At 45.5% G+C, this 25,920-nt stretch overlaps 2 protein-coding genes across 2 annotated transcripts in view; one reads left to right on the top strand and one right to left on the bottom strand.

Moving 5' to 3' along the window:
• The first annotated feature begins 2,976 nt into the window (after positions 1-2,976).
• On the top strand, positions 2,977-16,462 carry ldhd (lactate dehydrogenase D). Its single transcript, XM_007907601.2, has 11 exons — positions 2,977-3,139; positions 6,924-7,036; positions 7,324-7,465; positions 9,676-9,817; positions 10,393-10,552; positions 12,158-12,357; positions 13,450-13,578; positions 14,673-14,800; positions 15,050-15,140; positions 15,553-15,664; positions 16,137-16,462. The coding sequence occupies exons 1-11, from the start codon at positions 3,047-3,049 to the stop codon at positions 16,318-16,320; spliced, it is 1,494 nt and encodes a 497-aa protein (XP_007905792.1). The 5' UTR covers positions 2,977-3,046; the 3' UTR covers positions 16,321-16,462.
• A 7,030-nt stretch (positions 16,463-23,492) lies between these two features.
• Positions 23,493-25,920, bottom strand: part of znrf1 (zinc and ring finger 1) — an 80,306-nt gene continuing 77,878 nt past the window's right edge. The window contains exon 6 of the mRNA XM_042340224.1: positions 23,493-24,080. The gene's annotated coding sequence lies outside the window, so the exon portion shown is untranslated. The remainder of the gene's footprint in view (positions 24,081-25,920) is intronic.

Here is a 25,920-nt window from a genome sequence, read left to right on the forward strand (position 1 = left end):
TGGGTCCCTCCGCTGATTTTTCACCAGTGACCCTGTGTGTGGATCCTGGATTGGGGACAAAGACTGGGACATGACTGTCAGACAGCCTGGCCCCAACTCAATGTCAAACAGTAGTGTCTTCGGCAATGTGGAGCTTGCAGAAGTATCCTCCAGCAGGAAGAAAAAGGAGTCAGAAATCGAAAGGAGAGGGGAGAGGAGAAAAGGGGAGAGGAGAGCAGAGGGGAGAGGAGAGGAAGGGAGGGGAGAAAATGGTGAAGAAAAAAATATGCTATCTTCTCCCATTTAGATTGTCCCATTTGCATTTGCCTGTTCAATAGGGCCAGACAGATCCCTGCTTCTAACCTTCTTAAACAGGGAGCTTGGGAGGTGGGATGAGCTCTCAGCAGCTCAGTGTCCCCTCTGGCGATTTCACTTATTTCCTTACGACAGCTGGGCAGAGATTGGGGAAATTTCCAAACTCCTGAGCTGCCAAAGCTCCCGAACCCATGCCCTCAACTCACCTCCATGGGAATCGATTCTATATGGCATTCAAGAAAGAAGCAAACCCTCTCCTTCACTCTCTACCCAACAAAAACTAACCTGCAATCGCTCATCGAATGTTTGACAACAGATACCAACCAACCCAGGAGTGAAACATCCCTGCGATGGGCAGTTACGCTGAAGAGAGTTCACGGTTACCTGGCTGATCGAAATTGGTTCCTTCATGGGTAGAAGACGGAACCCAAATACTTTCAGAATCGTTTCAGTCCAACACTTAAGTATCTTGATCAGCCTGCACTTTGGCCTCTTCAAGGAGAGCCAGACCTTTGCCTCCAAAAATTGCTCCACGAGAGCAATTTCCCGATAGCTGGCCATGGTTGGACTTTAATCCACAAAAGCCAATGGTAAGGAAGCCTAAACGCACCTGGTGAACCTAAACCTGTGAGATTTTGATAGGTGCATCTTACAGTATGTGGGAAGTCATTCATTTATGTTTAACCTTTACTCCTTTAATGCTCACATGCTATGCAGTAAACCTCACCAATGTATAGAATATTGATCAATTCTGAGTGTAAAACTAAGCATTCTTTGTTGGACTTTTACTGTACTTTTATATTCATTGGTTGAAGAATTCACGAGCGCTTGACGAATGCCAATTTATGCCAACGTATGAGCCACAAGCGGCAATTTAGACAATCATCCTGAAATCAATGACTTGAAATCCGACCGAGTTGTTGTAATCGTTGGGAAAAATGAATTGAGTGAGAGATCAGTGATATCTGCCAGACTGGAGGTGGACTGTGGATTTGGGACAGATTTGAGGAGAGTGCTCTAACCACTGACCTGCAGGACTCTATGGGGACCATTGCCAATTGAGGCACATCCACAACCCTGTGAGCTCAGGCCACAATGGGTAATATAATATAACAGTCCTTTCATTCGATTTAGCACCTTATCACATCTTCGAGACGTCTCAAAGCGCTTCACAGAAATATACTGTAAAGTGAATTGACTGTATTTTGTGGGCAAAACGTACATTTTGTGGGTAGAAAGCCCTTAGGACTTAGCACAAGTACTTCGAACCTTAGCCATGGTTCATAGGTTAAGTTGCATTGTTAGCATAGCTTTTATATTTATAGACACACAGCATTTCTGTCAGGTGTTACCAGTAATTATAAAACGAGAGGCATTCTCTCGGAGACGCATCTGACAAATGATTGTTTACAAGCCCAGGATCCTGCAGACATAGCAGCAATTTACAACCTTACATGCACCCATGTGGTTATTAGAAACAAATCTGGACCCCGCAGCAATGCTCACACATACCTGCTCGACTCCCGTGTTTGCCACGATCCCTTTATATTATAATCCATCAATCAGAAGGATGTGGGTTTAAGCCCCACATTAGGACTACTTGTTCATAATAATCCTTGCATTTGATTATAGCGCCTTATCACTTGTTGAGACGTCTCAAAGTGCTTCACAGATATGCTGTAAAATGGATTGACTGTAATTCGTGTGGATTTAGTGACCAGCTTTCTGATTATGTTGTTTGGAGGGATTATTATCCGGAAAGGGATCCACCAACAGAGCTGTGTGGAGTAAGGAAACTTGCCGAAGGTTTCTCCCCGCCCGGGAATCGAACTTGCTTTCGAAGCAAGCGCGCTAACCACTACAGGACATAGTCCATGCTGACCCTCCAATGATTTGCTGCATTGTTGGAGGTGCTGTCTTTCGGATGAGACATTAAATCGAGGTCCCGTCTGCCTGTTCCGGTGGACATTAAAGATCCCATGACATTACACGAAAAATAATATAATATAAAGGGAGATTCTCTCTCCCGGGTGCCCTGACCAACAATGCCATCCCCCCAGATAAAAATTGGTCACTGGTTTCCTGGCTGTTTGTGCGACATTGCTGTGCACAAATGGGCTGCCTCCCTCACTTAACTAAACACACAGTCACAGTGGAGTCCTGTAGCTCAGTGGTTAGAGCACTCGCTTTGCAAGCGAGAGACCTGAGTTCAATTCCAGGCAGAGGGCGAAACCTTGGGCAAGTTTCCTTACTCCACACGCCTAATAATAATCCCTCCAAAAAAAAAAAAAACAATAATAAATTGGTCATTTTCAATCCACGACTGTTTGCGGGACATTGCTGTGCGCAATTGGCTGCCGCGTTCGCCCACAAATATACAGTCAATTCACTTTACAGTATATTCTGTGAAGCGCTTTGGGACGTCCTCCCGACGTGAAAAGCGCTATATCAAATGCAAGGATTATTATTATTATTATTATTACACTAGATTAGTGTGACTGACAGGAGCTGCAGCAAATGCCAGATGATGATGATGATGGGATTGGTGGACAGAGTGGGATTGATGGGTTGAAAGCCTTTAGCTATTGCTGTACCCTTCACATACAATCCCTGATCAACCCTGAGCAAATCAGGGCTGTGGGACTTCACCCCCCCCCACCTCTCTCTCTCTTTCTTTCTCTTTCGTTTTCGCCCTCTCTCCCTCCCTCTGTCTCCGGCTCCGAGGGGATCAGTAAGCAGTGGGGTCTGTGCAATGGCTCTTCGCACAGCGACTCTCAGACTCTCCGCTAACATTGCTGTCAGACGCAGCGGCAGTGGGACAAGCCGCCTCCTGCAGCCAACACAGGTACAGCTGGGCAACACTCAATATAGCCTGTCACAGCCCCCCCCCGTGTGTACAGTAACAGCCCCTGTGTGTACAGTAACAGTCCCCCGTGTGTACAGTAACAGCCCCTGTGTGTACAGTAACAGTCCCCCGTGTGTACAGTAACAGCCCCTGTGTGTACAGTAACATCCCCTGTGTGTACAGTAACAACCCCCGTGTGTACAGTAACAGCCCCCTATGTGTACAGTAACAGCCCCCCGTGTGTACAGTAACAGTCCCTGTGTGTACAGTAACAGCCCCCCTGTGTGTACAGTAACAGCCCCCCGTGTGTACAGTAACAGTCCCTGTGTGTACAGTAACAGCCCCCTGTGTGTACAGTAACAGCCCCCCTGTGTGTACAGTAACAATCCCGTGTGTACAGTAACAGCTCCCCTGTGTGTACAGTAACAGCCCCGGTGTACAGTAACAGCCCCCGTGTGTACAGTAACAGCGCCCCCGTGTACAGTAACAGCCCTGTGTGTACAGTAACAGCCCCCGTGTGTACAGTAACAGCCCCCGTGTGTACAGTAACAGCCCCCCCGTGTGTACAGTAACAGCCCCGTGTGTACAGTAACAGCCCCCCTGTGTGTACAGTAACGTCCCCCCGTGTGTACAGTAACAGCCCCTGTGTGTACAGTAACAACCCCCTATGTGTACAGTAACAGCCCCTGTGTGTACAGCAACAACCCCCTGTGTGTACAGCGACAGAGCTCTCCTCTGTGTGTATTTATTCCCCCACCCCCAGCCTGTGCGCTCAGTCTCTAGTCTTGCACAGGAAAGGTTTAACCTTGGACCAGTCAAAATTCCTGCCTGGTCAGTGCTTCAAGTCTCAAACAAACAACTCAACTGTGGAAAACTTAAAACAAAAAACTAGTTGGAGGCTGTGGCCTGCATCATTACAAAGATTTACACAGAATGTACAGCACGGAAACAGGCCCCACAGTCCAACCAGTACGTGTGGCATTTATACGCTACCCGTGTCTACACTCCTTACACCCTCCCATACCCTTCCATTCCCCTCTCCCTCATGTGAAGATCTAGCTTCCTCCCCATTACGTCTGTCAAGGTTACCCTGTTTGTGTACCCCTCATTAAATATAAATATATTGTTTAAGCCCGTCCCTTTAATTAGGTTTTGGTTAAGAAAAAAAGCTGTTTGCAAGAGCACGTGAGGTGCCCAAGTTGCGGCAACATCTGGGCTGCTTGATTGACAGGCAGTTAGCAAACAGCCCGGAACATCACGTGGAAAAAGCCCGGGCATTCGCGTCAAATGGCGCTCGGAGCCACGTGCCTATCAAAAGCAATGCTCGGTGTGCTTCATGGTCACTGTCTAATGGTCGTCATCTCGTACGCACTGGCGTGTAACAGGTCCACCGTGCAAGTCAGGTCGGTTTCATTACTTTATACTAATGGAGCATTGTGCCGCTACTTGTTATGGTTCTGTGTGTTAGTTAGATTTGATCCCACTGTTGTATATCTTAAATTGTTGGGTTTCTGGTATGAAAGGTAGCCCTTGGGTTGTTAGGTCCTTAATAAAGAGCTGTTGTGTTGACCGATTGTATCCTCGGGTCTCTGTAAATTTCTAAGATAAGCAAAAGAGTAAATCATTTAAAGAGCAGCTGTCGACGTCAGAGTCAGTGCCGACAAATCCTGATCCGACATCTCGGTTACTGGGCGTTGGAGTTAACTGGGATTACCTGTGAGTGACTTGATTCTGACTCGGTTGAGACACCTTTGAGCAGCGACTCACACTGTCAGGGTTCGAAAAGACCAAAGGCCACTTAGTACATAAGAATTACTAAAATTCGCAAGTACAATAAGGAGTGAGAACCGTCGCATGTCTATACTGTCTGCCTCAACCACCACCTCAGGCAGTGAGTTCCACAATCTCCCTACCCTCTGTGTCAATGCAAGGATTATTATTATTATTATTAAGTAGTTCCTCCCAAATTCCCTATTTAATTCCCTCGTCGCTATCTTATATTTGTATCCCCTGGTTACAGACTCCCCACCCAGCCTATTTATCGTTCATCATTATCAAACCCCTTTTACAATCTTAAATGCTCCTGTTAGATTTCATGCCATAAACGTCTCTTCTCTCCCTGTTCCAGCTGTGCAGCTGTTTTGACCTTTAAACCCTGCTTCAACCTTGGCAACTATTTATATAACCACGCCATTGTATCGTGCATCATGACGTTAGCTTCTAAAGAGGAATAAACTGAAATGGATTCTGACGTTTTAACCCTGCACTAAGCTCCGTGAGTCGATCACCCCCATTCTCGATGGGTTTCTACTGACCCCCCACTCCCCTCCCCCAGAGTATCGAGGTTAAAATCCTTATCCTCGCCTTTGAAGTCCGCTGTGGTCTTGCTCCTCCCTACCTCTGTGATCTCCTAAAACCCTACCAATCGGTCCATTTCTTCCGCTCAACGGGCACTGGTTTGCACTACATCCCCCGCCCTTTCTGCCCCCACCCTCTGGAACTCCATCCTGGAGCCCCTCCGCCTCACCCTTCCTTGCCTTTCTCAAGATCTTCCTCTTCGACCATATCTTTGGTCGCCTTCTCAGCCCCACTCCCCCCTTGCCCTCCGCCCCTCTCGAATCCAGCTCGCAGCTCGGGTGCAAACCCTTCAAGCATTCACACTCTGCCACATGAAGGTGCTTTTATAAATGCAAGTAATAATAATAATAATAATAATAATCCTTGCATTTGATATAGCGCTTTTCACGTCGGGAGGACGTCCCAAAGCGCTTCACAGAACACTGTAAAGTGAATTGACTGTATATTTGTGGGCGAACGCGGCAGCCAATTGCGCACAGCAATGTCCCACAAACAGTCGTAGATTGAAAATGACCAATTTATTATTGTTTTTTGTTTTGGAGGGATTATTATTAGGCTCTGTGTGGAGTAAGGAAACTTGCCCAAGGTTTCGCCCTGTGCCTGGAATTGAACTCAGGTCTCTCGCTTGCAAAGCGAGTGCTCTAACCACTGAGCTACAGGACTCCGAATCCTGTAGCTCAGTAGTCACTGTCATTGATTCTGGCTGGGGTCTGCTTGGCTCAGTCACACTCTTGTCTCTGGGTCTGAGGGTTTGGGCTTAAAGCTGCACCTTGGGATTTGATCTTCTGGTTGGAGCTGACAACTATGGCTGAGGTGTTGTCCTTGAATGAGATCCTCACACTCATTTTCAAATACCTTCATGCCCTGGCACCTCCCTACCTCTCCGACCTGCTTATCCCACAACCCGCTGCCTCCTCTCGACTGGCTTCACCCTTTCTGCGTGTCCCTTGCGCCCTCCGTTCCACCGTTGGTGGCCACGATTTCAGCCTCTATGCCCCGAAACTCTAAAACGCTCTTCCTCTATCCCTCCACCTTGCCTTTCCTTCTCTCCCCATCTTCAGGTCACGCCCGAAGAACTTGCCCTTTGACTGCGCCTACGGTCACCTCTCCCACTCCCACCGGCTCGGTGTCGTGCTCCGCCACTGCCAAGCGCTCTGGGACGCTATCCTGTGTGAGGGGCGCTAGATAAATGCAAGTTGTTGTTGTTAAACTGAGGTCAAGCATTCAGGTTCTTTAGGTGCGTGTTAAATAGCACGTGGCATTGGTCAATGAGAGAAAGTCCTCGCCAACAAATCCTACTAGATAGACTGGGTGAGGCCGTACCCGGGAGCAGACTGCGTTGCAAATGGCTGCAGTGTTTACTTCCCAAATGTGGCAGGCGGTGATTTGTGATTGCTTTTTAATCAGTTCCTGTCTCACTCCACAGAGGATGCTGAGCAGCGAGGTGCTCCAGGCTCTCGAGACAGTGACGGGCAGCTCGGGGCTTTCTGTGGCAACAGCAGTGCGGGAGCAGCATGGGCGAGATGAGTCGTTCCACAGGTAAGGCAGTAATTTTGCACGCAGGGAGAACAGCGGGAACCTCTCCACGACGAGTTACAGTTGTACGGGGGCCTTTCACGTCAGGAGGACGTCCCATAGCGCTGAGATGTGAGGCTGTAACCTCACTTACTTGACACATTCCCTCTTCCCGGCAACATAACATATCCCTTAGGATCCCTCGTCCCAGAGGAGGCGTGGAGGAATCACGGAGGAAACGCAGTTACAAGTTTGCGATGATGATTTGGACGCTGAGCGCAGACCCATGGCCGGTGACTTTGTGTTGGCAGGTGTCACCCACCCGAAGCGGTGGTGTGGCCGCAGAGCGTGGAGCAGGTCAGCAGTTTGGCCGGAATCTGCTACAAACACAACGTCCCGATCATCCCCTTTGGCACGGGCACTGGGGTGGAGGGAGGAGTCGTTGCCTGGATGGTAGGTGCTGTGGACACATTGCCTTGGGGACTCCGGTCTTTTTGGATCACCCAGGAGCTTCCCTAACCAGCTAGTGCGGAGAGTCCCATCACAGCCCGTACAGCCAGGAGTACTGGAGCTCAGTGGTTAGAGCACTCACCTTGCAAGCGAGACACCTGGGTTCAATTCCAGGCAGGGCGAAACCTTGGGCAAGTTTCCTTACTCCACACACCTAATAATCCCTCCAAAACAATCCCTCCAAAATTGGTCATTTTCAATCCACGACTGTTTGTGGGGACACTGCTGTGCGCAATTGGCTGCCGCGTTTTGCCCACAAATATACGGTCAATATACAAACATTAAAGATCTATTTGAAAAGAGGAGAGAGTATCTCCCGCTGACCTGGTCAACAATCCCCCAGATAAATTGATTGCTCGCTTCATTTGGCTGTTTGTGGGACGTTGCTGTGTGCAAATTGGCTGCCATGTTTGCTTGCAAATACACACACCACAAGTGTCACCACACTTTAAGGAAAAGTGCTGGGAAGTGCTTTGAGCCATTTTAATAAAGGTGCTGTATTAAATGCAAGATGTACAGTTTTAACATGGAGTCTGAGGACTTGTCGGGCTGATTGGCTTTTCTCACGTCAGTACAGTAGGTTCTTGAGATAACTACATAAGGGTGGAACGAGGATATGCCGATCAACCCATTGAGCTGTTGATCATGCCCGATCTGCCCTGTCACTCACTGCGCAGAATCAATCCTGGACAACAAAGCACAGGTTAAAGGCATCGTTACAAGATTCAGGCTCAAATCCCATTCGTGACAGGAACAACTTCAGGATTATAATAATATTAATAATATTCCTTGTATTTGACACAGCGCCTTACCACATGTGCCAGGTCTCAAAACGTTTCACAGGATATTCTGTAAAGTGGATTGAATGTACATTTTGTGAGCGAAACGCGGCAGCCAGTTTGCACACAGCAATGTCCCACAAACAGCCATGCAGTGAGTGACCAATTTTATTTGGGGGATTGTTGGCCACGACAAATTCCCTTTTCGAATAGTGCCACGGCATCTTTAACGTCCACTTAAACAGGCAGACGGGACCTTGGTTCATGTCTCATCCGAAGGACGGCACCTCCGACAATGCAACACACCCTCAGCACTACATTGGAGTTTTCACCCAGACTATGTGAGTCCAAGTCCCAACATGGGATTTGAACCCAAAACCTTCTGACTCAGAGGCAAATGCGCTACCACTGCGCCAGGCTGACACACAGGATAACTCTCAAGTACGTCAGACTTCAAGTTACCATGGTTACACAGTCGCTGGAGTGGCTGAGAATGATGCACACAACAGGGACCTTAGTTAGTATGAGCTGCAGTGAGGCATTTCAGTGTTAAAGGCACAATACCAAATGGAAGGATTACTTATTAACGAGTTTGGAAAGTACAGTCAGGAAGGGTCCATCGGTCAGGGTTAGATAGGACTTAAGGTGGGTTTTGAAGGTGGGGAGGGGAAAGGGTGAGATGGAGAGACTCCGGGATGGAGTTCTAGGAAGCAGAGGGCGGTGGCGGCTGGGGGGGGGGGGCAGAATGGCTGAAAGCTCGCCCGCAAACGGTGCAGCAAAAAACAACTTGCACCACTGAGCATCACAGTGACTTCAGCAATTCCATTCACAAAACAGAAGTTGTTATAACAGGACTCGACTATCGGCTTTAAACAAACAGCACTTGGCTTGCCAACGTTCCCTGTTATATTGCTGGTGCAAATTGGCTGCCGTGTTTGCCCTCAAAATACTGTGAAGCACTTTAAGACGTTCTCCCAACATGAACGGCGCAGCATCAAACGCAAGGATTATTACTATTATAAGGATTATTACTACCATATATAGCCAATATACTTTTTGGGTAAAGCATTGTATCAAATGCAAGGATTGTTATTCTTATAAGGATTATTACCCCTGAGTTATGGGGGACTTCAGGCTAACTGGACTGAGCCGTTTAACAAGGAAAGTGTGTACATAGTGGACAGAAACTGGCGACACCGGAGATGTTGGCATCTGCACTAGATTTACCTGCCTCTCCTTACTGTACCTGACTTATCTCAGTGTTGGCCAACTTGTAGCGAGCTTGATCCAATCGCTCAGTTACAACGAGAGTTAGAGACTGATGGAAACTGGGGCTCCTCAGACTCTCATCGCTGCTGTTCCTTTGCCTGTCAGGGTGGCGTGTGCTTTAACCTCACCAAGATGGATAAAGTCGTAGACGTGAATGCTGAGGATTTTGATGTTACTGTGGAGCCAGGGGTCACCAGGAAAAGCCTGAATTATTACCTCCGCGACACCGGCCTCTGGTTTCCGATTGGTGAGCTTGTGAACCCGCCGAGCATTGCCGGTAACGTATTACAGGAACACTGCACGTCTGGCCAGGTCACAGGGAAACCACCACCACAACAACAAAATTGTATTATAGAGCACCTTTCACGTCGCAAAGGCGTCCCAATGTCCTGGACATTAAAGGGTTTTCACCCGGGTTGGGGGGTTGGAATCAAGAGGGTGGAGGAGAGGGTAAGTGGGAGGGTGTCCGAAAGCACGAACAAAGAGGAAGGTCTCGAGACGGGCCCTGAAGGAGGCAAGCGAGTGGAGGGGGGGGGGGTTGGGAGGGATTATTAGCCCTGGAAAGCAATCCACCAATCCACTAACAACCGGGATCCTATTTACTGCGAGGTAAACAGAGAGGTGTGTGTGGAGTAAGGAAACGTGCCTCAGGTTTCGCCCCGACCCTGACTGGGAATCGAACCCGGTCCTCTCGCTTGCGAGGCGAGTGGGCTCACCCCTGCCCCACGCTGCGGGACTCCGCGCAGGCTCACTTGCAGCGCTGGCGTTCGGCCGACTTTGTGGAGCTAAGGAGTGGGGTGGGGGGGTTTGTTTGTTCTGCAGACCCTGGTGCCGATGCCTCGCTGTGTGGAATGGCAGCCACCAGTGCCTCGGGTACCAACGCAGTGCGGTACGGCACCATGAGGGAGAACGTCATCAATCTGCAGGTGGTGCTGGCAGACGGCAGAGTGGTGCACACGGCAGGGAAGCATCGCAGGTTCAGGTACTGACTGCACTGAACGCCGGGGCACATACAAGCACACAAACACACCCACAGTTTATGTCAAAGACTCACAAATATAATGCCTGTATACTATATATAATATATACAATCTATATACACATAAAATACACATAAAAACATCAGAATTTGCTAGGCCAAAGAAGACCGAGATCCATCCAGTTGGCCTTCCACCATTATTACTATTATTATCATCATCATTATTATTATATTATTATGATTATTTTCTGGCAGTCGCTTGCATGTGTCACGTCCCAAACTATACACCGTATCCCGAGATATTGTTTCACATGTATAATAATAACAATAATAACAATCCTTGCATTCGATATCGTGCCTCATCACATCTTCGACACGTCTCACTACGCTTCACATGTGTATTCTTGAGACGTGCAGACGGTGTGATGAGGGCGCGAAATCAAATGCAAGGATTATTATTGTTATAGTATGATTATTTTCTCCTGCGCATTCTCAAAGCGTTGCTCTCTGAAAAATGCCGGGGCCACTCGTGTCCAGAGCTGAGCGGAAACTCCCTTGTAACCGTTCACACGTAAGTTATTTACAAAAGTTTCTACTTCAGCCGTAACTCCCAGCCCCGGCGGAGCAGCTGTGACCTGCCGTGACTCTCGCTATTTTTAGAGGTTTAATGTGGAAACGTTGCCACTTGATAAATATAGCCAGGGAGGGCAGGGGTTGGGGGTTGGGTGTGGGAGGGAAGATTTGCTTCGCAAACGGTTTCAGCCAAGACTGGAGGCTTTTACTCCAGGGAATGTTGTGCATAATTCCCCCCCCCCACCACCGCGTCAACTCAAACCAGGGTTCAGCACCACGGTAATAGTGGTGGTTGGTGTGGGAGATGCACCCGAACCATTTACTCTTCCTCCTGTAAACCCCAGGAGTATGGGTAAAAGGCAGGTCAGTGGGACTGAAACGATTGCGCTGTCAATGTCTGTGGTTCCAAGTGTTGTTAGAGTCCAGATCTGAAGATCCTCGTTCTCTCGCCTCTCTCTGTTCGCTACCTCCTCCAGCCCCGTTGTCCTGCCTTTGAACGCCTCTCTTCTGGTTCTGCTTGTTCCTCACCCCGACTGTCCCACCATCACTGGCTCAGCTTTCAGCCACTCAATCCCCAGCATCTCTCTGCCTTCTCTCTCTCTTTGCCTCCAAAGCCCTCTTCGAAACCCATGTCTTTGTCCTTTGGTTAAACGCCCTCAATAATAATGATATTAATAATCCTTGCATTTGTTATAGCAGCTTATCATCTCATTGAGACGTGCTAAGCCTTAAATAACTTAAATTTGTATAGCGCCCTTCGTGCAGGGCTGTGTTTCGGATTGCTTAACGATGACGGAGCCTGACGCCAAGCCAGCACGCACAGAAATGAGCACTCGAGCACATAATTTTGAACGCAAATACGTCTCGCACTCACACGGGCGTTATACACACGTACACGAGCACACACAGGTTTGCGCATATGCAAACGCACGAGGAATTGTCTGCGAGTGCACACAGAGGCAGACAGTCGCAGACAGGGACAGACAATAACAGGTGGCAAACCAGCACTAACGCCAGTTAACGACTGTGACACAGGAAGTCAGCAGCTGGTTACAACCTGACCAATCTCTTCGTGGGCTCGGAGGGAACTCTGGGGCTAATAACCCAGGTCACACTGCGCCTCCACGGGAACCCGGAAGCCATAGTTTCGGCCGTCTGTTCGTTCCCTAGCGTCCAGGCAGCTGTGGACAGCACCGTGCAGACCCTCCAGAGCGGGGTCCCGATAGCCAGGATCGGTAGGTAAGAGCAAGGGTAAGCCAGCAAGTACTAACACTCATTAGGTCTGGGGAATCCGATACAGAGATATGATGGCGATTCATTATGATTTCAATGTCCGTGAATGAATATCATGGTAAAGGCTGGAAATTGCTCCATTCTCGCCCCCAGGATGTCAGCAATAGGTAAACAGTTAAATTCTGGGAATGAGGCAAAGCTAAAGCACCCAACAATCTTCACTAATGGCTTCATGGAAACACAAAGAGGAAAATGGGCATTTTATGCAACCATCGTTTTAGTATAAGAAAACCTGCCACGAAACCCCTCATTCCCACAACTTCTAATGAAGGGTCCGGGGTGGGGAGGGGTGTGTCCGTGGGACAATTAGTTGCCATAAAAACTTTTATTTTTACCCAATCGGGAACGTTTCAATTATCTGCTTAACCCCTTTAAGGACGATCAGAGATAAAACCACAACACAGCCAAGGCCCGAGTACACTTGCCATGAGGTTATTCTCTCCGTTCACCAGGTGTGTAGCATTTGAATAACATTGAATGGCAAGTCCCAGTCTAAACAGCGCTGCACGTCGCAAACTGGGGTAGAGAAGCCCATTCACTTGATGCTCTTCCATCTGGCCCCACACCGGAAAGCCAGAGCTGACCTGGAATAGAACGCATGGCGAGGACCTGGGATTTCTTACACACGTCGCAGGGGAGGGTTCAGAACTTGGCTACAGCTCAGTGATCTGGTCTGGTCTGAGGCCGTGATCTCTCAATAGCATTCGCTCTCCAACCCTGATGCTAACAACCAAGGTTTCATCACCAAAGACAAGGCCAGTTCACACCGGGTTTGGAGGGCAGCTCTAAAACACTGCCCGATTGTCATTATTAATAATAATTCATGTTTAACAGTGATCCACTGGATATAAAGCAAACGGTGGCTTGGGTAAGAGGTTGGTGGGAGGAGGGATGAAAGGGAAGAGGGAAATAGATAATCAATGAGTGTCACAAGCAGAGGTGACTGTATCTTTACCTGGTATACGCAGCTTGGAAATCAAGCGGGTCCATGCAAATGGTTGACTGAAAGCTGAAGCTGTTTCTCTGCTCCTCAGAGTTCCTGGATGACGTGATGATTGGGGCCTGTAACAGCTACAGCAAACTCAACTACACGGAGGCATCCACACTCTTCCTGGAATTCCACGGGACAGAGAGGAGCGTGGAGGAGCAGATCCACGTGACAAGTGGAGTAACGTTCTCTTCTGAGCTGCTTTGGCGGCTTGTGATGTTTTTCCGATGTGAAGGGCGCGATAGAAGTGTAATTTGTTGTTGTTTTTGCTGTTGTAGTTTCCTGCCGCCCTCTCTGGGTCTCTCCAGCCACATGTTAGGCTGAGGAACCTAGCCCCCAGTTGCTCTCCTCCCCTCCTCGCTCCCCCCCATCCCCACATAATCTCGCCAACCCTCACCTCACCTGCCAACTCAGCAAACATCTCAATGGACAGGCAAGAGGAGCTACCATTCTACGGGGACTTCATAGAGGTGTATAACAAGTTAAATGGGATTGAATAAATCAACCCAGGACAATGCTTTAAGATGCACCAAGTCAGTAACACAAAAGGACACAGGTTTAGAGTTGCAGAGGGTAATTTCAGGACAGCTACCAGGAAATTCTTCTTCACCTGGAGATTAATTAATGACTGCAATAGATGGCCAGGACAGATGGTAGAGGCCAGGGCACTAGACTCATTTAAAAAGCAGCTTGATGCTATGATGTGTGGGGTGGACGACAGTAGAGTGGGGGTTCTGGAATAATGAGATTGGATGAGTCGAAGGGCTTTCCTCATCCAGACCAATCTTGTGACATCTAATGAGATCTAATAGAAATCGTCTCTAACCTCAAACGCTCCATTAGGTGATCACAGTTCTATCTCATTGGAGCTCATCAGCAAGGACAGTGTGGATGGTAGAAGATTCCTCACCGCTGTACCCAGGACCATTGGACAGAAGGTCCTGCAGTAACGTTGATGATCTTCTGATTGTCCTCCGGAGGCCCCTCAGGTGCAGCAGAGGGAACTCAGTCAAGAACAGTTATCGGGCAGTGGATAGAACTGCAACTTGCAAACCCAGATGCTCGCTGGTTCAAATCCCAGTCAAAGCTGAGTTTGCTGGTGCGAGAGAGAAGGCGTATTACTCTCTCCTATAGAGTCAGGGAGCCATATGTCAAAGGGAAGAAATTTAGAAATAATTGGACACCAGATTTAACGAGTTCGACGAATGGTACTTCGCAGATGTGTTATTTTGCAAACTGTTCTTCCTGCCTTTAATGTTCTACCTGCAGAGGGAATAGTGAAAGAGAACAGCGGGTCAGACTTCTCCTGGGCCCGGGATGCAGAGACGCGGAGCAGGCTGTGGCAGGCTCGGCACGACGCCTGGTACGCTGCTCAGGCCATGTGGCCCGGCTGCAAGGTGAGTTCGACCACGGCACTTTGAGAGCCGCACGCCAGCTTCTGACCCTTAGTACCTGTAGCTCAGTGATTAGAGCATTTGCCTCGCAAGCATGAGGACCTGGGTTCGATTCCCGGGCAGGGCAAAACGTTGGGTAAGTTTCCTTACTCCACACGCCTCTGTTTACCTGGCAGTCAGTAAAAACCCGGTTGGTATATCAAATGCAAGAATTATATATATTATATTTTAACCCGTTTACCTTGTTTTCAGATTTACTCGACAGATGTCTGTGTCCCACTCTCCAAACTGCCTGAAGTAATTGTAGCTACAAAAGAAGATTTGGTGAAGTCAAAGCTTACAGGTCAGTTAGTCAGAGATACTGCACAATGAGGGGGTGGGGCGGTTGGGTAACTGAGAGAGGGGAAGGGGCAAGGCTTGCTCTGGAACACTCCTCCACTATCCCTCCGCCTTGCCCCTTCCTTCCCCATCTTCAGATCGTGCCTGAAGACCTTCTTCTTCAACCGTGCCTACGGTCACCTCCTCCCGGCTCGGTGTACTGCTCTGCCTCTGTCAAGCGCTGCGTGACAGGATGCTAAATAAATGCAAGCTATCGTTGTTGTTGCTGCTGGGGTTAAGGGGGTAGCACTCACTGAGGGGAGGGGGGAAGCAGCGCTCACTGAATGAATTCGTTAAGCCATTCGGACGGAGCTCCCACTCGTATCTCTGCGTCTCATGTTAAGTCCATACCTAATACCCCTCGTTCACAACCCAAGGACCCATCGCAGGCCACGTAGGAGATGGCAACTTCCATTGCCTGATGGTGCTGGATCCCGAGGATAAGGAGGAGAGCAGGCGGGTGCAAGAGTTCACCAGCAGACTGGCCAGGTACTGAGACTCGAGGATCCCCCCAGGAAATTATGCGCAGAAAAACAAAAAAAATGCAAAAAATGAAAATTGTGCGAAATTAGACTTTCCTTTAAAACCACTTCAATACAGATAACACTGCTGTAGGCTCTTTGGAAAGATATGGAGGCCAGTTTTCATTAATTTTCTATTGATATAGCGCATTTATTGATACTTATACAGCACATTTTTGCTTGAAGTTACACAGGCGTATGATTGCACAATTCCCTGGGGTGTAATCATTCTTACATTTGTCTGTGGATTTGTTGGCAAGCACAGCAGCCAGTTTGCACACAGCAAGATCCCACAAATGCCCATTAAGTGAGCAAACAATTTGCCTTGAGGATTGTTGGTTAGCGCACCAAAATATCTGCATGTAAATGTGGACTGAATTCTGGCTAAATGTCACCTTCCATTTTTGTCAACTCTCTCTCTCACTCACACACACACACAGGCGAGCTCTGGCAATGCAAGGGACCTGCACCGGGGAGCACGGCATAGGCTTGGGCAAGCGACAGCTACTTATTGAAGAGATGGGGGACACTGGCATCCAATTAATGAGGGACATCAAGGCCACTCTGGATCCCAAGAACATCATGAATCCTGGGAAAGTGCTGAGGCTTGCTTCAGAATGCTGAAACTCCCTTCTTCCACTTGTAATGATACTCAATCCAAAGCACGGGCGTGTTAGTAAGTTTCTTTATTGTCAAATCAAAGCACTCCAATCCACTAACCATAACCACACTAATTTGTTCTCTATTCCCAGTGTCATAGGAACATAGGAACATAGGAACAGTCCCTCGAGTCTCTTCTGCCATTCTATTGAATGATGGCTGATCTGTACCTCATCTTGAAAATTTGAATGGATCCAGTGTCCTTTTGAACGTTCACATTTTCAAGAATGAGGTGGACAGATATTTGATGGGTCAGGGTACCAAGGGATACGGGGCAAGGGCGAGTAATTGGAGTTGAGGTACAGATCAGCTGTACTTCCTGTCTTATCTCATTGTCCCTTCCTTAATTGTTCTTTAATTCTTAAAGTGATATCCTACACAATATCCTATATGTTCCCACAACGAGAAAGTTACTGTGGCTGTCAAAATTGAGATTCAGAACCTTTTTTTAAAATGAAAGAGCATTATTAATAATAATAATAATCCTTGCATTTGATATAGCACCTTATCACGTCTCCAAGGCATCTCAAAGCGCTTCAGAGAATATACTGTGAAGTGAATTGACTATATTTTATGGGAGAAACACGATTGCGTACAGTAATGTAAATCATTTCCTGAAATGCTCATTTAAAAAGCTACCAAAGTTGATTTGATTTATCTATTAATTGGCTTGCTGAAGATTTTAAGTTGGCTATAAAACACACAAAGTCAAGAATTGGAAAGGGATCTCTCCCAAAGTTCAATTTTTAAAATGGTTTCTATTTGGAAATGGTTCAATTCAAGACAAATCTTTGCTCCTGAACGAAAATATATAACAAGATCTTAAGCAAAGGCACAAGGTTTATTGGTAGTGCAGATGTAATTGTACTGTTTATATTGTTTATTTTGTTCGACTGAAAAATTAATACAAGTGTAGTATCTATTTCTCCACCCTCACACAACACAGTAACTGGTGCTAATTGTTAATTGTACTTCCATCGATTGTGGATATTAAACGTATCAAGTGTGTGCAGTCCACTCATTCACCTCCCGCCACAACCGTCTGCACCCATTAAACTCTCCTACGTATATTCAAATATAGCAAGTTGAGTGCGTGAGAGGTTGAAGCAGTGAGCGGTTGAAATTGTCATTCAGTCCCTTTGTGACTTGGGTTATCAATACCGTCTCTTACAATGGGAAGCTGTGAATATTCGTTCATGTACGTCAGTCAGGCTGACTCACTTGGTAGCAGTCTCGCCTGAGTCAGAGGGTAGCAGTGGTGCTGACACAATGGAATCATTGTGTTCACAAATGTGCAAAAAAATCCTTCTAAATAGTTCCAATAATTCAACTGTGGTGTGATGTGAAATATCGAGCACTCTCTAAAAAATAAGCCTCGTCGACTGATTAATTGCGCAGTTGTTTTTCCTCACTGTATTTATGAATAGCTGAAACTGCATTTAAACAGAACTTTACTCCTGTGTGGACAAGTTCCTGCTGAACTGCTTCACTTCAGCGTCCAGTGCTGGAGAGAGCCTCTCACACTGAGCACCACGGAAGTTTTGTGTGGTCTTCACTTCCAATGTTCTGTTCTCCATTCGATTTGGTTGCTTCTCTCATAGGCAAAAAATGAACCTATGATTCAAGCTTGGGATGTTCAGAATTTTAAAGATGTTGCAAAAAAAATTAGATATCGACTATGTTAGAATAGAAACTTGTATTTTTTACACTGTCTCATCACGTCCGAATGTCTCAAAGCGCTTTATAGTAACTACTTTGAAGTGTACTTACTTCAGTTAACTTTATTTAATGCTTCTGCTGAAAAGAAGCTCGAATTGAGCAATGGAGATTCCACATGTGTCTGATCTTTATTTAGCAGTGATGCTGGTCTTCCTCTGATAGCAGAGCCAAGGAATTCACCATCTGGGAAAACGATGAGCATAAACCTGTGTCCCAGTGCTCCACAATTCAGCACCTTGGTATGTCAGCACGTTGCTCCATGATTATTCATTAGGTATTAAGGGATACGGGGGCAAAGGCGGGTAATTGGACTTGAGGTACAGATCAGCCATGATCTTATAGAATGGTGGTACAGGCTCAATGGGGTGAATGGCCTATTCCTCTGTTTCTTGTTTCGATGATGCCACTATTTGTAGGCTAGCATTGCCTTTGTTGATGCGAGCCAACAAACAGTGGAATCATGGGTGAGTTGAAAGTGGCTCCCATCTCAGCGGCTTCTGAATCCAAGTGAGGAGGTAAAATGTCTCCTTTTAGGCCATTTCTCCTGGTGTCTGACTTAGGCAATAGTCTCCCAATCATCAAAAACTGAATAAACAATATTAAAAAAAAAGTAAAGTTGGCTCGAAACATAACACACATGCGCCACATAAACAGAATGGTTTTTTTTGAGCGGGAGGAAGAAATACGATTGGGAATAACGTACTCCAAAACTTAAAAATAAAGCTTACAATGTAATTGTGGGAATGTTGTGTAGATTTTATTTTCCATCATTTTGAAATACATACTTTACATCAACATACAGGATATTATCCGTTTCAAATGGATTTTTTTTTGGTGTTAATCTCAGATCAACGTCCACTCGGTAAATTTAATATAAAAAGCAATAAATGTGCCTGTAAACATATAACATTGTTCAAGAAACTGCATTACAAACAAATCCAATCTGTCCACATTGGAACTTGGTGAAAGTCTGCTGGCTGGCTTACAGTGCATAGTGTAAAATACACTTGTTCGTTTAAACATTATTATCCCCCTTTTTATTCAAGTCTTTTAAAAAATTGACTTTCAGGTCAAATAATGACACACAGTAATGATACAGCATTTCATCTTCGAAAAGTCCGCTTTTTGTTTTAGCTGTGCTGTTTTGAGAGGGAAAAAAAACGGCTTAAAATCCAAGCATCCGTTCCATATTTCTTAAGCGTTAGTCTGAAAAGGCTAGGATCTAGGTTTTAATCGGATGCAGACAATCACCTGGCGAAGGGGGAAGGGGAGAGCAGGTCCAGCTCATCATTTCTAAGAAAAAAGGAGTGCCACAGATAAACATGGATATTAACACCATTGTTAAATAAGACAGCATCCTAGTCTCAGGACTGAGATTGCAAATCAGTGGAATACATGCCTTGTTTGTACTTCTGACTGATGAAAACTCGCTCTGTTCCCTCTTCTTTCTCCTCCCCCCATCTATTGACATTCTTATGGTGCTGCTGGAGCAGCGAGATAATGATAAGTGTCTAAAATGGAGTCATTGCAATGGATAATTTTGGGTTTTATCCCACTCGTAACTGGATACATTGCTGCAGCTGTTAAATCAGGAGTGCTTGATGTCACAACGGTTGTGAAAAAAAATACAAGCTCGTTGGACCTCAATGCAGGTTTGGTTTCTGTAAAACCTATGGCAATTGAAGATTGAAAATATGACAGTTTCTTGCATTGGGGACAGAGAAGACCCACAAAATCCCAGTCATTTGTATGGAAGTCAGCAAAATAATTAACTTCTAGAAAATAAAATTAAATAGAAACCTTACTGAACTGAATTTTCATTAATAAACTATACTTGTGCATTTCACACTCTCGTCTATCAGCATTACTCAGTGTATCAGGGATCAAAACCGCATTTACTAATTCATTTTTATATTAAGAAAAATGGGCATTTTCTTCAGTCTCTGTGGATAGGGGTCAGTGGTTAAGGGAGAAAACGTCTTAGTAAACGTGGTGCTGCATGTGATGTTTAAATCGCATTTTCAACTACTCGAGTGCAGCTTTTTTTTTGCTAAATATTAATAGATTTTCCACTTAATACCTTCCTGCTCCTGAAGGTGATCCCCATCATGTGCAACAATCCCTAGGCCAATTGCTTCTGACGTACATGTGGGCTTAGATCCATGATGTGCTATCTCCAGTCCTTGTGGGGAAAAATTGCTGGTCTCTGGTTTAATGGCTCAGCAAGATCAGATGTTGGGGATTACTGGGTCTAACCCACACACTGGTGTGTGGTCTGTGGTGGAATTCTACAGCTTTAGGAGGGATCCCTCTGGGAACCAAAATCACCGCGGTTCATTTTCCAAATTTACTCAACCCTAATTAGTTGTTGTTACTCTCCAACTTCAATTCAGAAATGGTTGCAAGTCGCATTCCTCCCTCCAAATCTACGGGCAGGATCTCTCTCATTCTCTCGCTGCTCATTTGCACCAACGACAATAAGAAGTGTTGTCACTTGCAGAGACAACTAGCACTTACACAGATCGAGTGAGGTTTAAGTAACAATACCCAACAATGCCACCAAGAACCCTCTTCCTGTATTAGCTTGAGGAAAAAGTCCAAGTCTCTGCTAGAAATTAAACCCTTCTTGGAAAACATTTTGGCACAGCCCGAACAGCCCTTTTCTGTGCTGTACCTTTCTATGATTCTAGGAATGGTCACTTAAATGAGGGACTGGCGTGCCTTTCTAGCCATTGAACCATACCTCAGCCTGAAGGGAAATAAGTCAAATGGCTTGAGGAAAGGGGAGAGTAATTTGGCAAAGCTAAACAATATAAATAATGGTTCTATTTCATTGGTTTATTTTTTTTTTAAAAATCACGCGTATCTGCAGAAAGCTTGGCTTCGGGCACTGCTGGGTTTATTTCACACACTGCAGTGTTTGTGAAATAAAAACCTCTCTCACCTGTGAAGACAAACACCAGTAACACAATGCTACCAGCGCTTCAGACGCTTATTTCATGCCAATTATTGAAAATAATTAAAAGAATCGCTTAAGAAGTTCCCTAGTTCTAAAGGCTCACTAAAACTCCCAACCTTTTAAAAGCTACACCTCATAGGTTTTATGTTTGGTGTAGTGGTGTAATCCAACTGACCTGATTTAACAAGTACCTTGCATGAATGAACTATGTTGAAGCGGAGACTAACCTTTACCAAATTTGAGCCACTAAGTGGTGCCCTCGTTGACAAGCAGTTAAATACATGCTACAACTTAGACTGGATACGATCTGGATAGTAGCCCATGGTACAAGCAAACTGTTTGAAATAAAAACACAAGTGACCGTCTTCTTAGCAGATACTATTCAGGTAACAATCTGCGACCGGCAGGAAAAGAGTAGGGATTTGCACCCTTGCCTCCATGTTCCGTATCTTCTGAAAGGAAGTTATTATTAAGTAGTTATTAAGTTCCCATTTCTGGAAACACTAGCTTGATATGGATTGAAAGAAAAAAAAAGGGAGGTGGTTGCGGTCTGACCACTATGAAATCCCACCATTACCTTCCTCAATACTCAATAAAAAAATCAGCACGCTATTTAAACTGAAGGCACTATGACAGCACAACCCAAAGAGACTGAATAGAAATTATTCCTGAATTGGACGTTAAAACATGAAGAGCGAGCAAGGATCTGGATGCATCATTTTGTAAAAAAAATAAAATAAAAAGGCCATCGAGCCAGGTGAGGATCTGCATCGGATTAAAGAAGTGCAAAAGCGTTCAGTAACCTGAAAAGTATATATACAAAAAAAATCAATAAAAAGTGCATTATGAACGTACTGTGCATCATCCAACATCTTGAAATCAAAGTTTAAAAAAAAAATAAAAAGGAGTAAATTCCTGTTTCGCTGCTTATACTGTATATACCTGAAATGTGAACATCTTTCAACCCAAGATCGATCACCTCACGGGACTTACTTTATCAATGCGACCTTCTGACCCAAGTCATTTAAAGACATGACAGACCATGAAATGCTTACAGAAATAGGAGTATAAAGCAGAGGCCAGAACAAAAACGCACAGCATAACAGCTGTGACACCACCCTGCTTTGCAAGTCAATCGCCGTCTAACATGGGAAACCCCGCCACCCATCACATCAAAACATTAATTTCACAATGACTGTACAGTTTCCAGGAAATCCTACGGTCTACTCACATTTCAGGGGGAAAAAAAACATTGCTCTTGAAGTTATAACAAACCTTATGCCCCAAACTGAGGCCGTTCATGCAGTGACTTGAATTACCCAATGCTGCTAGCAGCACGGTTCCAAATAAATGTTCATTGACCACTAGTGCAAACTCGGTTTTTAATAATTCTGAAAACCACTACTGAACACCACTTGGAATATGCTGGTGACAAGTGGTCATCATTCACTTAACTGCTTGCTATCCCCAAAATGCTTCCCCTCCTTTTAAAACACTACCTTTAGTCAGTCAGTCAGTCACTTTGTCTGTTTAATCGGTAGCTCACAATCAAACGCCAGTTAAAATAAACTGTTTTGTTTAACTAGCAAATGCTGCAGCAAGTGAGGGAATTCAATCCTCAATGTGTCAACTTGGGCATCTCTACCAAGCTGTCAGGATCATCCCCCAGTGACAGCTTCTTGGATCTATCTGAGATCACTGGAGAGTCAAGTGCTTTGAACCCTGGCTTGTGTTATTCCTGTCAACCTGTAAACACATCACTGAATAGCAGCAACAGTCCCTCAATTGGGGGATACGTGCTAGAACTCTTACCGCTCTAACCTAGCTGATTAAGCTCAACTCAGCCAGTAAAATAAAGTGGCAACCTAACCCCACGACTCAGCCATTCCATTTTCTGAGACTTGCTGGAAGCCAGTTTCAATGCAAATGGTAAGGATCTCACACTGTGCTGTATTTTAATGTGTGAAGACTATTTGTAAAAAAAATTAGAAAAGGGATTTTTTTTAAACTGTTCACATTCATCTAACACAAATTAATGTAAATGCTAATTCAACAGTTTATTGAACATCGTAATACACCATATCAAAACACCTTGACAATCAAAAGGACTACCCTCCCTCTCTCTCTCTCTTTCATTCTCTCCCTCTCTCTCTCTCCAGCTGTTGCAAACACACCAACCTGAACATCCAGGCTAAATAACATGCTGAAGTAAAGTTGATATCTTGAACAGCGGGACAGAGTAAAAAGTTACTTGTCTCTAGAGGAGATTTCAGCCATAAAAATTCCACCAGGATCCTGAAAAAAGATTCTAGATGTTCCTGTAGGATGCTCGTGGCAGTTTATAGTCACGGGGTTGCAGAGTTTGAGGAAACAGGGTCCACATTTAAACGTTAGTGCAGAGAAACCCTCAGTCCGAAAATAGTCGACAATGAGCATGGCCCCAAAGTACGAGAGGGAGTCGTTTTTTGTTTTTTTTTAATTTTGGCAACATCTTTCACAAAGTAGGATGAAGAAAACAGGAGCGTGCTTGAGTCAGTACACACATCAGCAAGAACACGCCGGCTACACTGGACACTGTGTAAAACACATCATGGACACAACTACAAGCCCACCGATACTCAAAGCTTTTACATTCTGGCATCTGCAGAACTTTGTCCGCACACCTGAAATTCTACTCCCCTTTGCTTCTACGCCTTTTGTGTTGCCGCCTTGAATCTCATCTGGGGACAAGTCTTTATGCACAACATCCTCAAACCCAAAAAGCAATCGTGCTCCATTTGGCTAGTCCCTTTTGCACTCCAGACCGGCTTTGCAAATTCATACAGTAATTCCATTGTTCTGGGACCAAGGTTATAATTTCCTACCACCTGGCGAGTGTTCCGGACAGCCTTCTTTATTCGAGTGTGCGATGCAGAAATTTCGATTGGTGCTTTTTGTATTGTTGTTTTTAACGCATTGCTGAAAATTTCAGTTTTTTGGGGTAAACTTCGAGCGTATCAGGTTCCTAAACTCCAGGTAAGGGTTTAGCCAAAGTGAGCAAAGCGCCCTGTTGAAAGGAAAACAAAGGCAGTCAGTCAGGTAACAGTGACATAACATAACCAATGTGATACTATTTGGTTTGGCAGCTGAACCTGTAAACGCTCCTCAATCTCCCACTAATTTTGACGCTGACTTTCCTCCCTTCTGAAGATGTTTTGATTTATTTTTCTATGTAATGGCCCACAGGCACATTTCCCCAGAGGCTATAACTCTATTATTAGCCTCTCCAGAGTGTCGACAAGCTCTCAACCATAGGGAGTGGCTCAGCCGTGGAATCCTGTGATCCACGCGCACGCACTTCACAGCAGAGTGACTGGGTGCAGATCAGTAGACGCAACAATGGTCAATTGTTGCCCTCCTTAACCCAAGGGTTAACCCAAGGGGCATCGCATCTCCCCCAACTGCTGCTTTGGATGCGATCAGAGTAGACCAGGAACTATTCAAACAAGAATGGCTCCTTGGACTAAACTGCAAAGGGGCTGCAACAATGTATTTTTATTTAAAGATAGGATTGACTTCTTATCTCTCTGAATCATATGAAAGGTTGTAGATATCACAGAACTGCTTTGATGCAGCACTAAATCAGAACTATGGGAAAAGCAGCACAGATGCAGCCATAATGTTAAACTGGTTTCGTGGATCAGCTGTGAAGCAGAGGTCACAGTGCAAAGTTTTAACATTTTTAGTTTTACTCTGTTATCAGTCTGTTGTGCTTGACTAGCTGTCTGTTCCAAATGACCTTTTGCAATGTAAATTCACTGAATAAATAAGTTATGACTCACTTGAAAGACAATATTTATTATTATTTTGTAAAAACATTACCATATTCACAGCTTTTCCAATCCTCTCTCCCCCACCACAATTTTTTTTCACATAGGACACAGGAAAATGCAGTTAGCTTTCAATAAGCCCCAGGAGCAGTTCATTGAAACATTTTGCTAAACAATCTTGAAAATTGGCCTCAGTAATTCCTCGATGCTAGTTCCCTGAAAGACGCAATGAAAACTGACAAAAGCAACAGAAATAGACAGGCAGAGAAGGAAAACACTAAAAGCACCGAGGGCTTTGAGGTATCTTCCTCCCTCTTTCTTTGATCTCCTCAGCAGATGACAGAGTTAGTGACTGTTGATCAGGCCACTGCCAAGGCATTCTCACACCAATTGGCAGGAGATGTACGGAACACAGTGAACTTCTTTCCTTGTGTGAAAGCACTAGTTTCCTCACGATAGCACAGCCACAATTACACAAATATTTTTAAAAGAAAAATACAAGACTGTATGGGAAAAAAACTAGAGTGGGATTAAACGGATAGCTCTTTCAGAGATCCAGAGCAAGCATGGGGAGCGTACAGGCTTTATCTGTACTGGACAATTCTATGATCCTGTGAACTGAGATCATAGCTTGTGGATCACAGCCCATGATGCTGTACAGAGGCATGGTGGCACTTCATTCAATAGATGGCATTGTTACACTGATTTGGTTTTCAGAGACTGAGGGTTAGAACCGGACATGGAGTGAAACTCATGCCACTGATTTTATTTCAAGGTAGTAACAACTGTGTGTAAAAAAAATGGCTGAGCAATGTCAGTCTGAACAGAGATTTAAATAATACTGAAGGATTTTGAAATTTTAACAAAATTACCTTACAGTGAAATAGTAGAAGTTGTACTTGAAATTTAGAGATCAATTTCCCAATCTCTCTGGTGCTTGGGAAAGTACCAGCAATGTAGAGGGGGTGGGGGGGGGGGGGGAAGCCGAGGTTGCCTGAACACAAGCATACGTGCAAAGATCAAGCACTGGTGTTTAGAAATGACCACTCCCTAACTAAAAGCACTTACGCCGACTTT

Source organism: Callorhinchus milii, unplaced genomic scaffold (assembly GCF_018977255.1).
Source record: "Callorhinchus milii isolate IMCB2004 unplaced genomic scaffold, IMCB_Cmil_1.0 Scaffold14, whole genome shotgun sequence".
Classification (NCBI taxonomy): domain Eukaryota; kingdom Metazoa; phylum Chordata; class Chondrichthyes; order Chimaeriformes; family Callorhinchidae; genus Callorhinchus; species Callorhinchus milii.

Bases quoted from the DNA above. Each gene is read 5' to 3' on its own strand.
- ldhd (XM_007907601.2), top strand. From the start codon at position 3,047: ATGGCTCTTCGCACAGCGACTCTCAGACTCTCCGCTAACATTGCTGTC. The intron at 7,037-7,323 runs GTAAGGCAGTAA...TTGTGTTGGCAG, and splicing joins CGAGATGAGTCGTTCCACAG to GTGTCACCCACCCGAAGCGG. The intron at 9,818-10,392 runs GTGAGCTTGTGA...TTTGTTCTGCAG, and splicing joins CGGCCTCTGGTTTCCGATTG to ACCCTGGTGCCGATGCCTCG.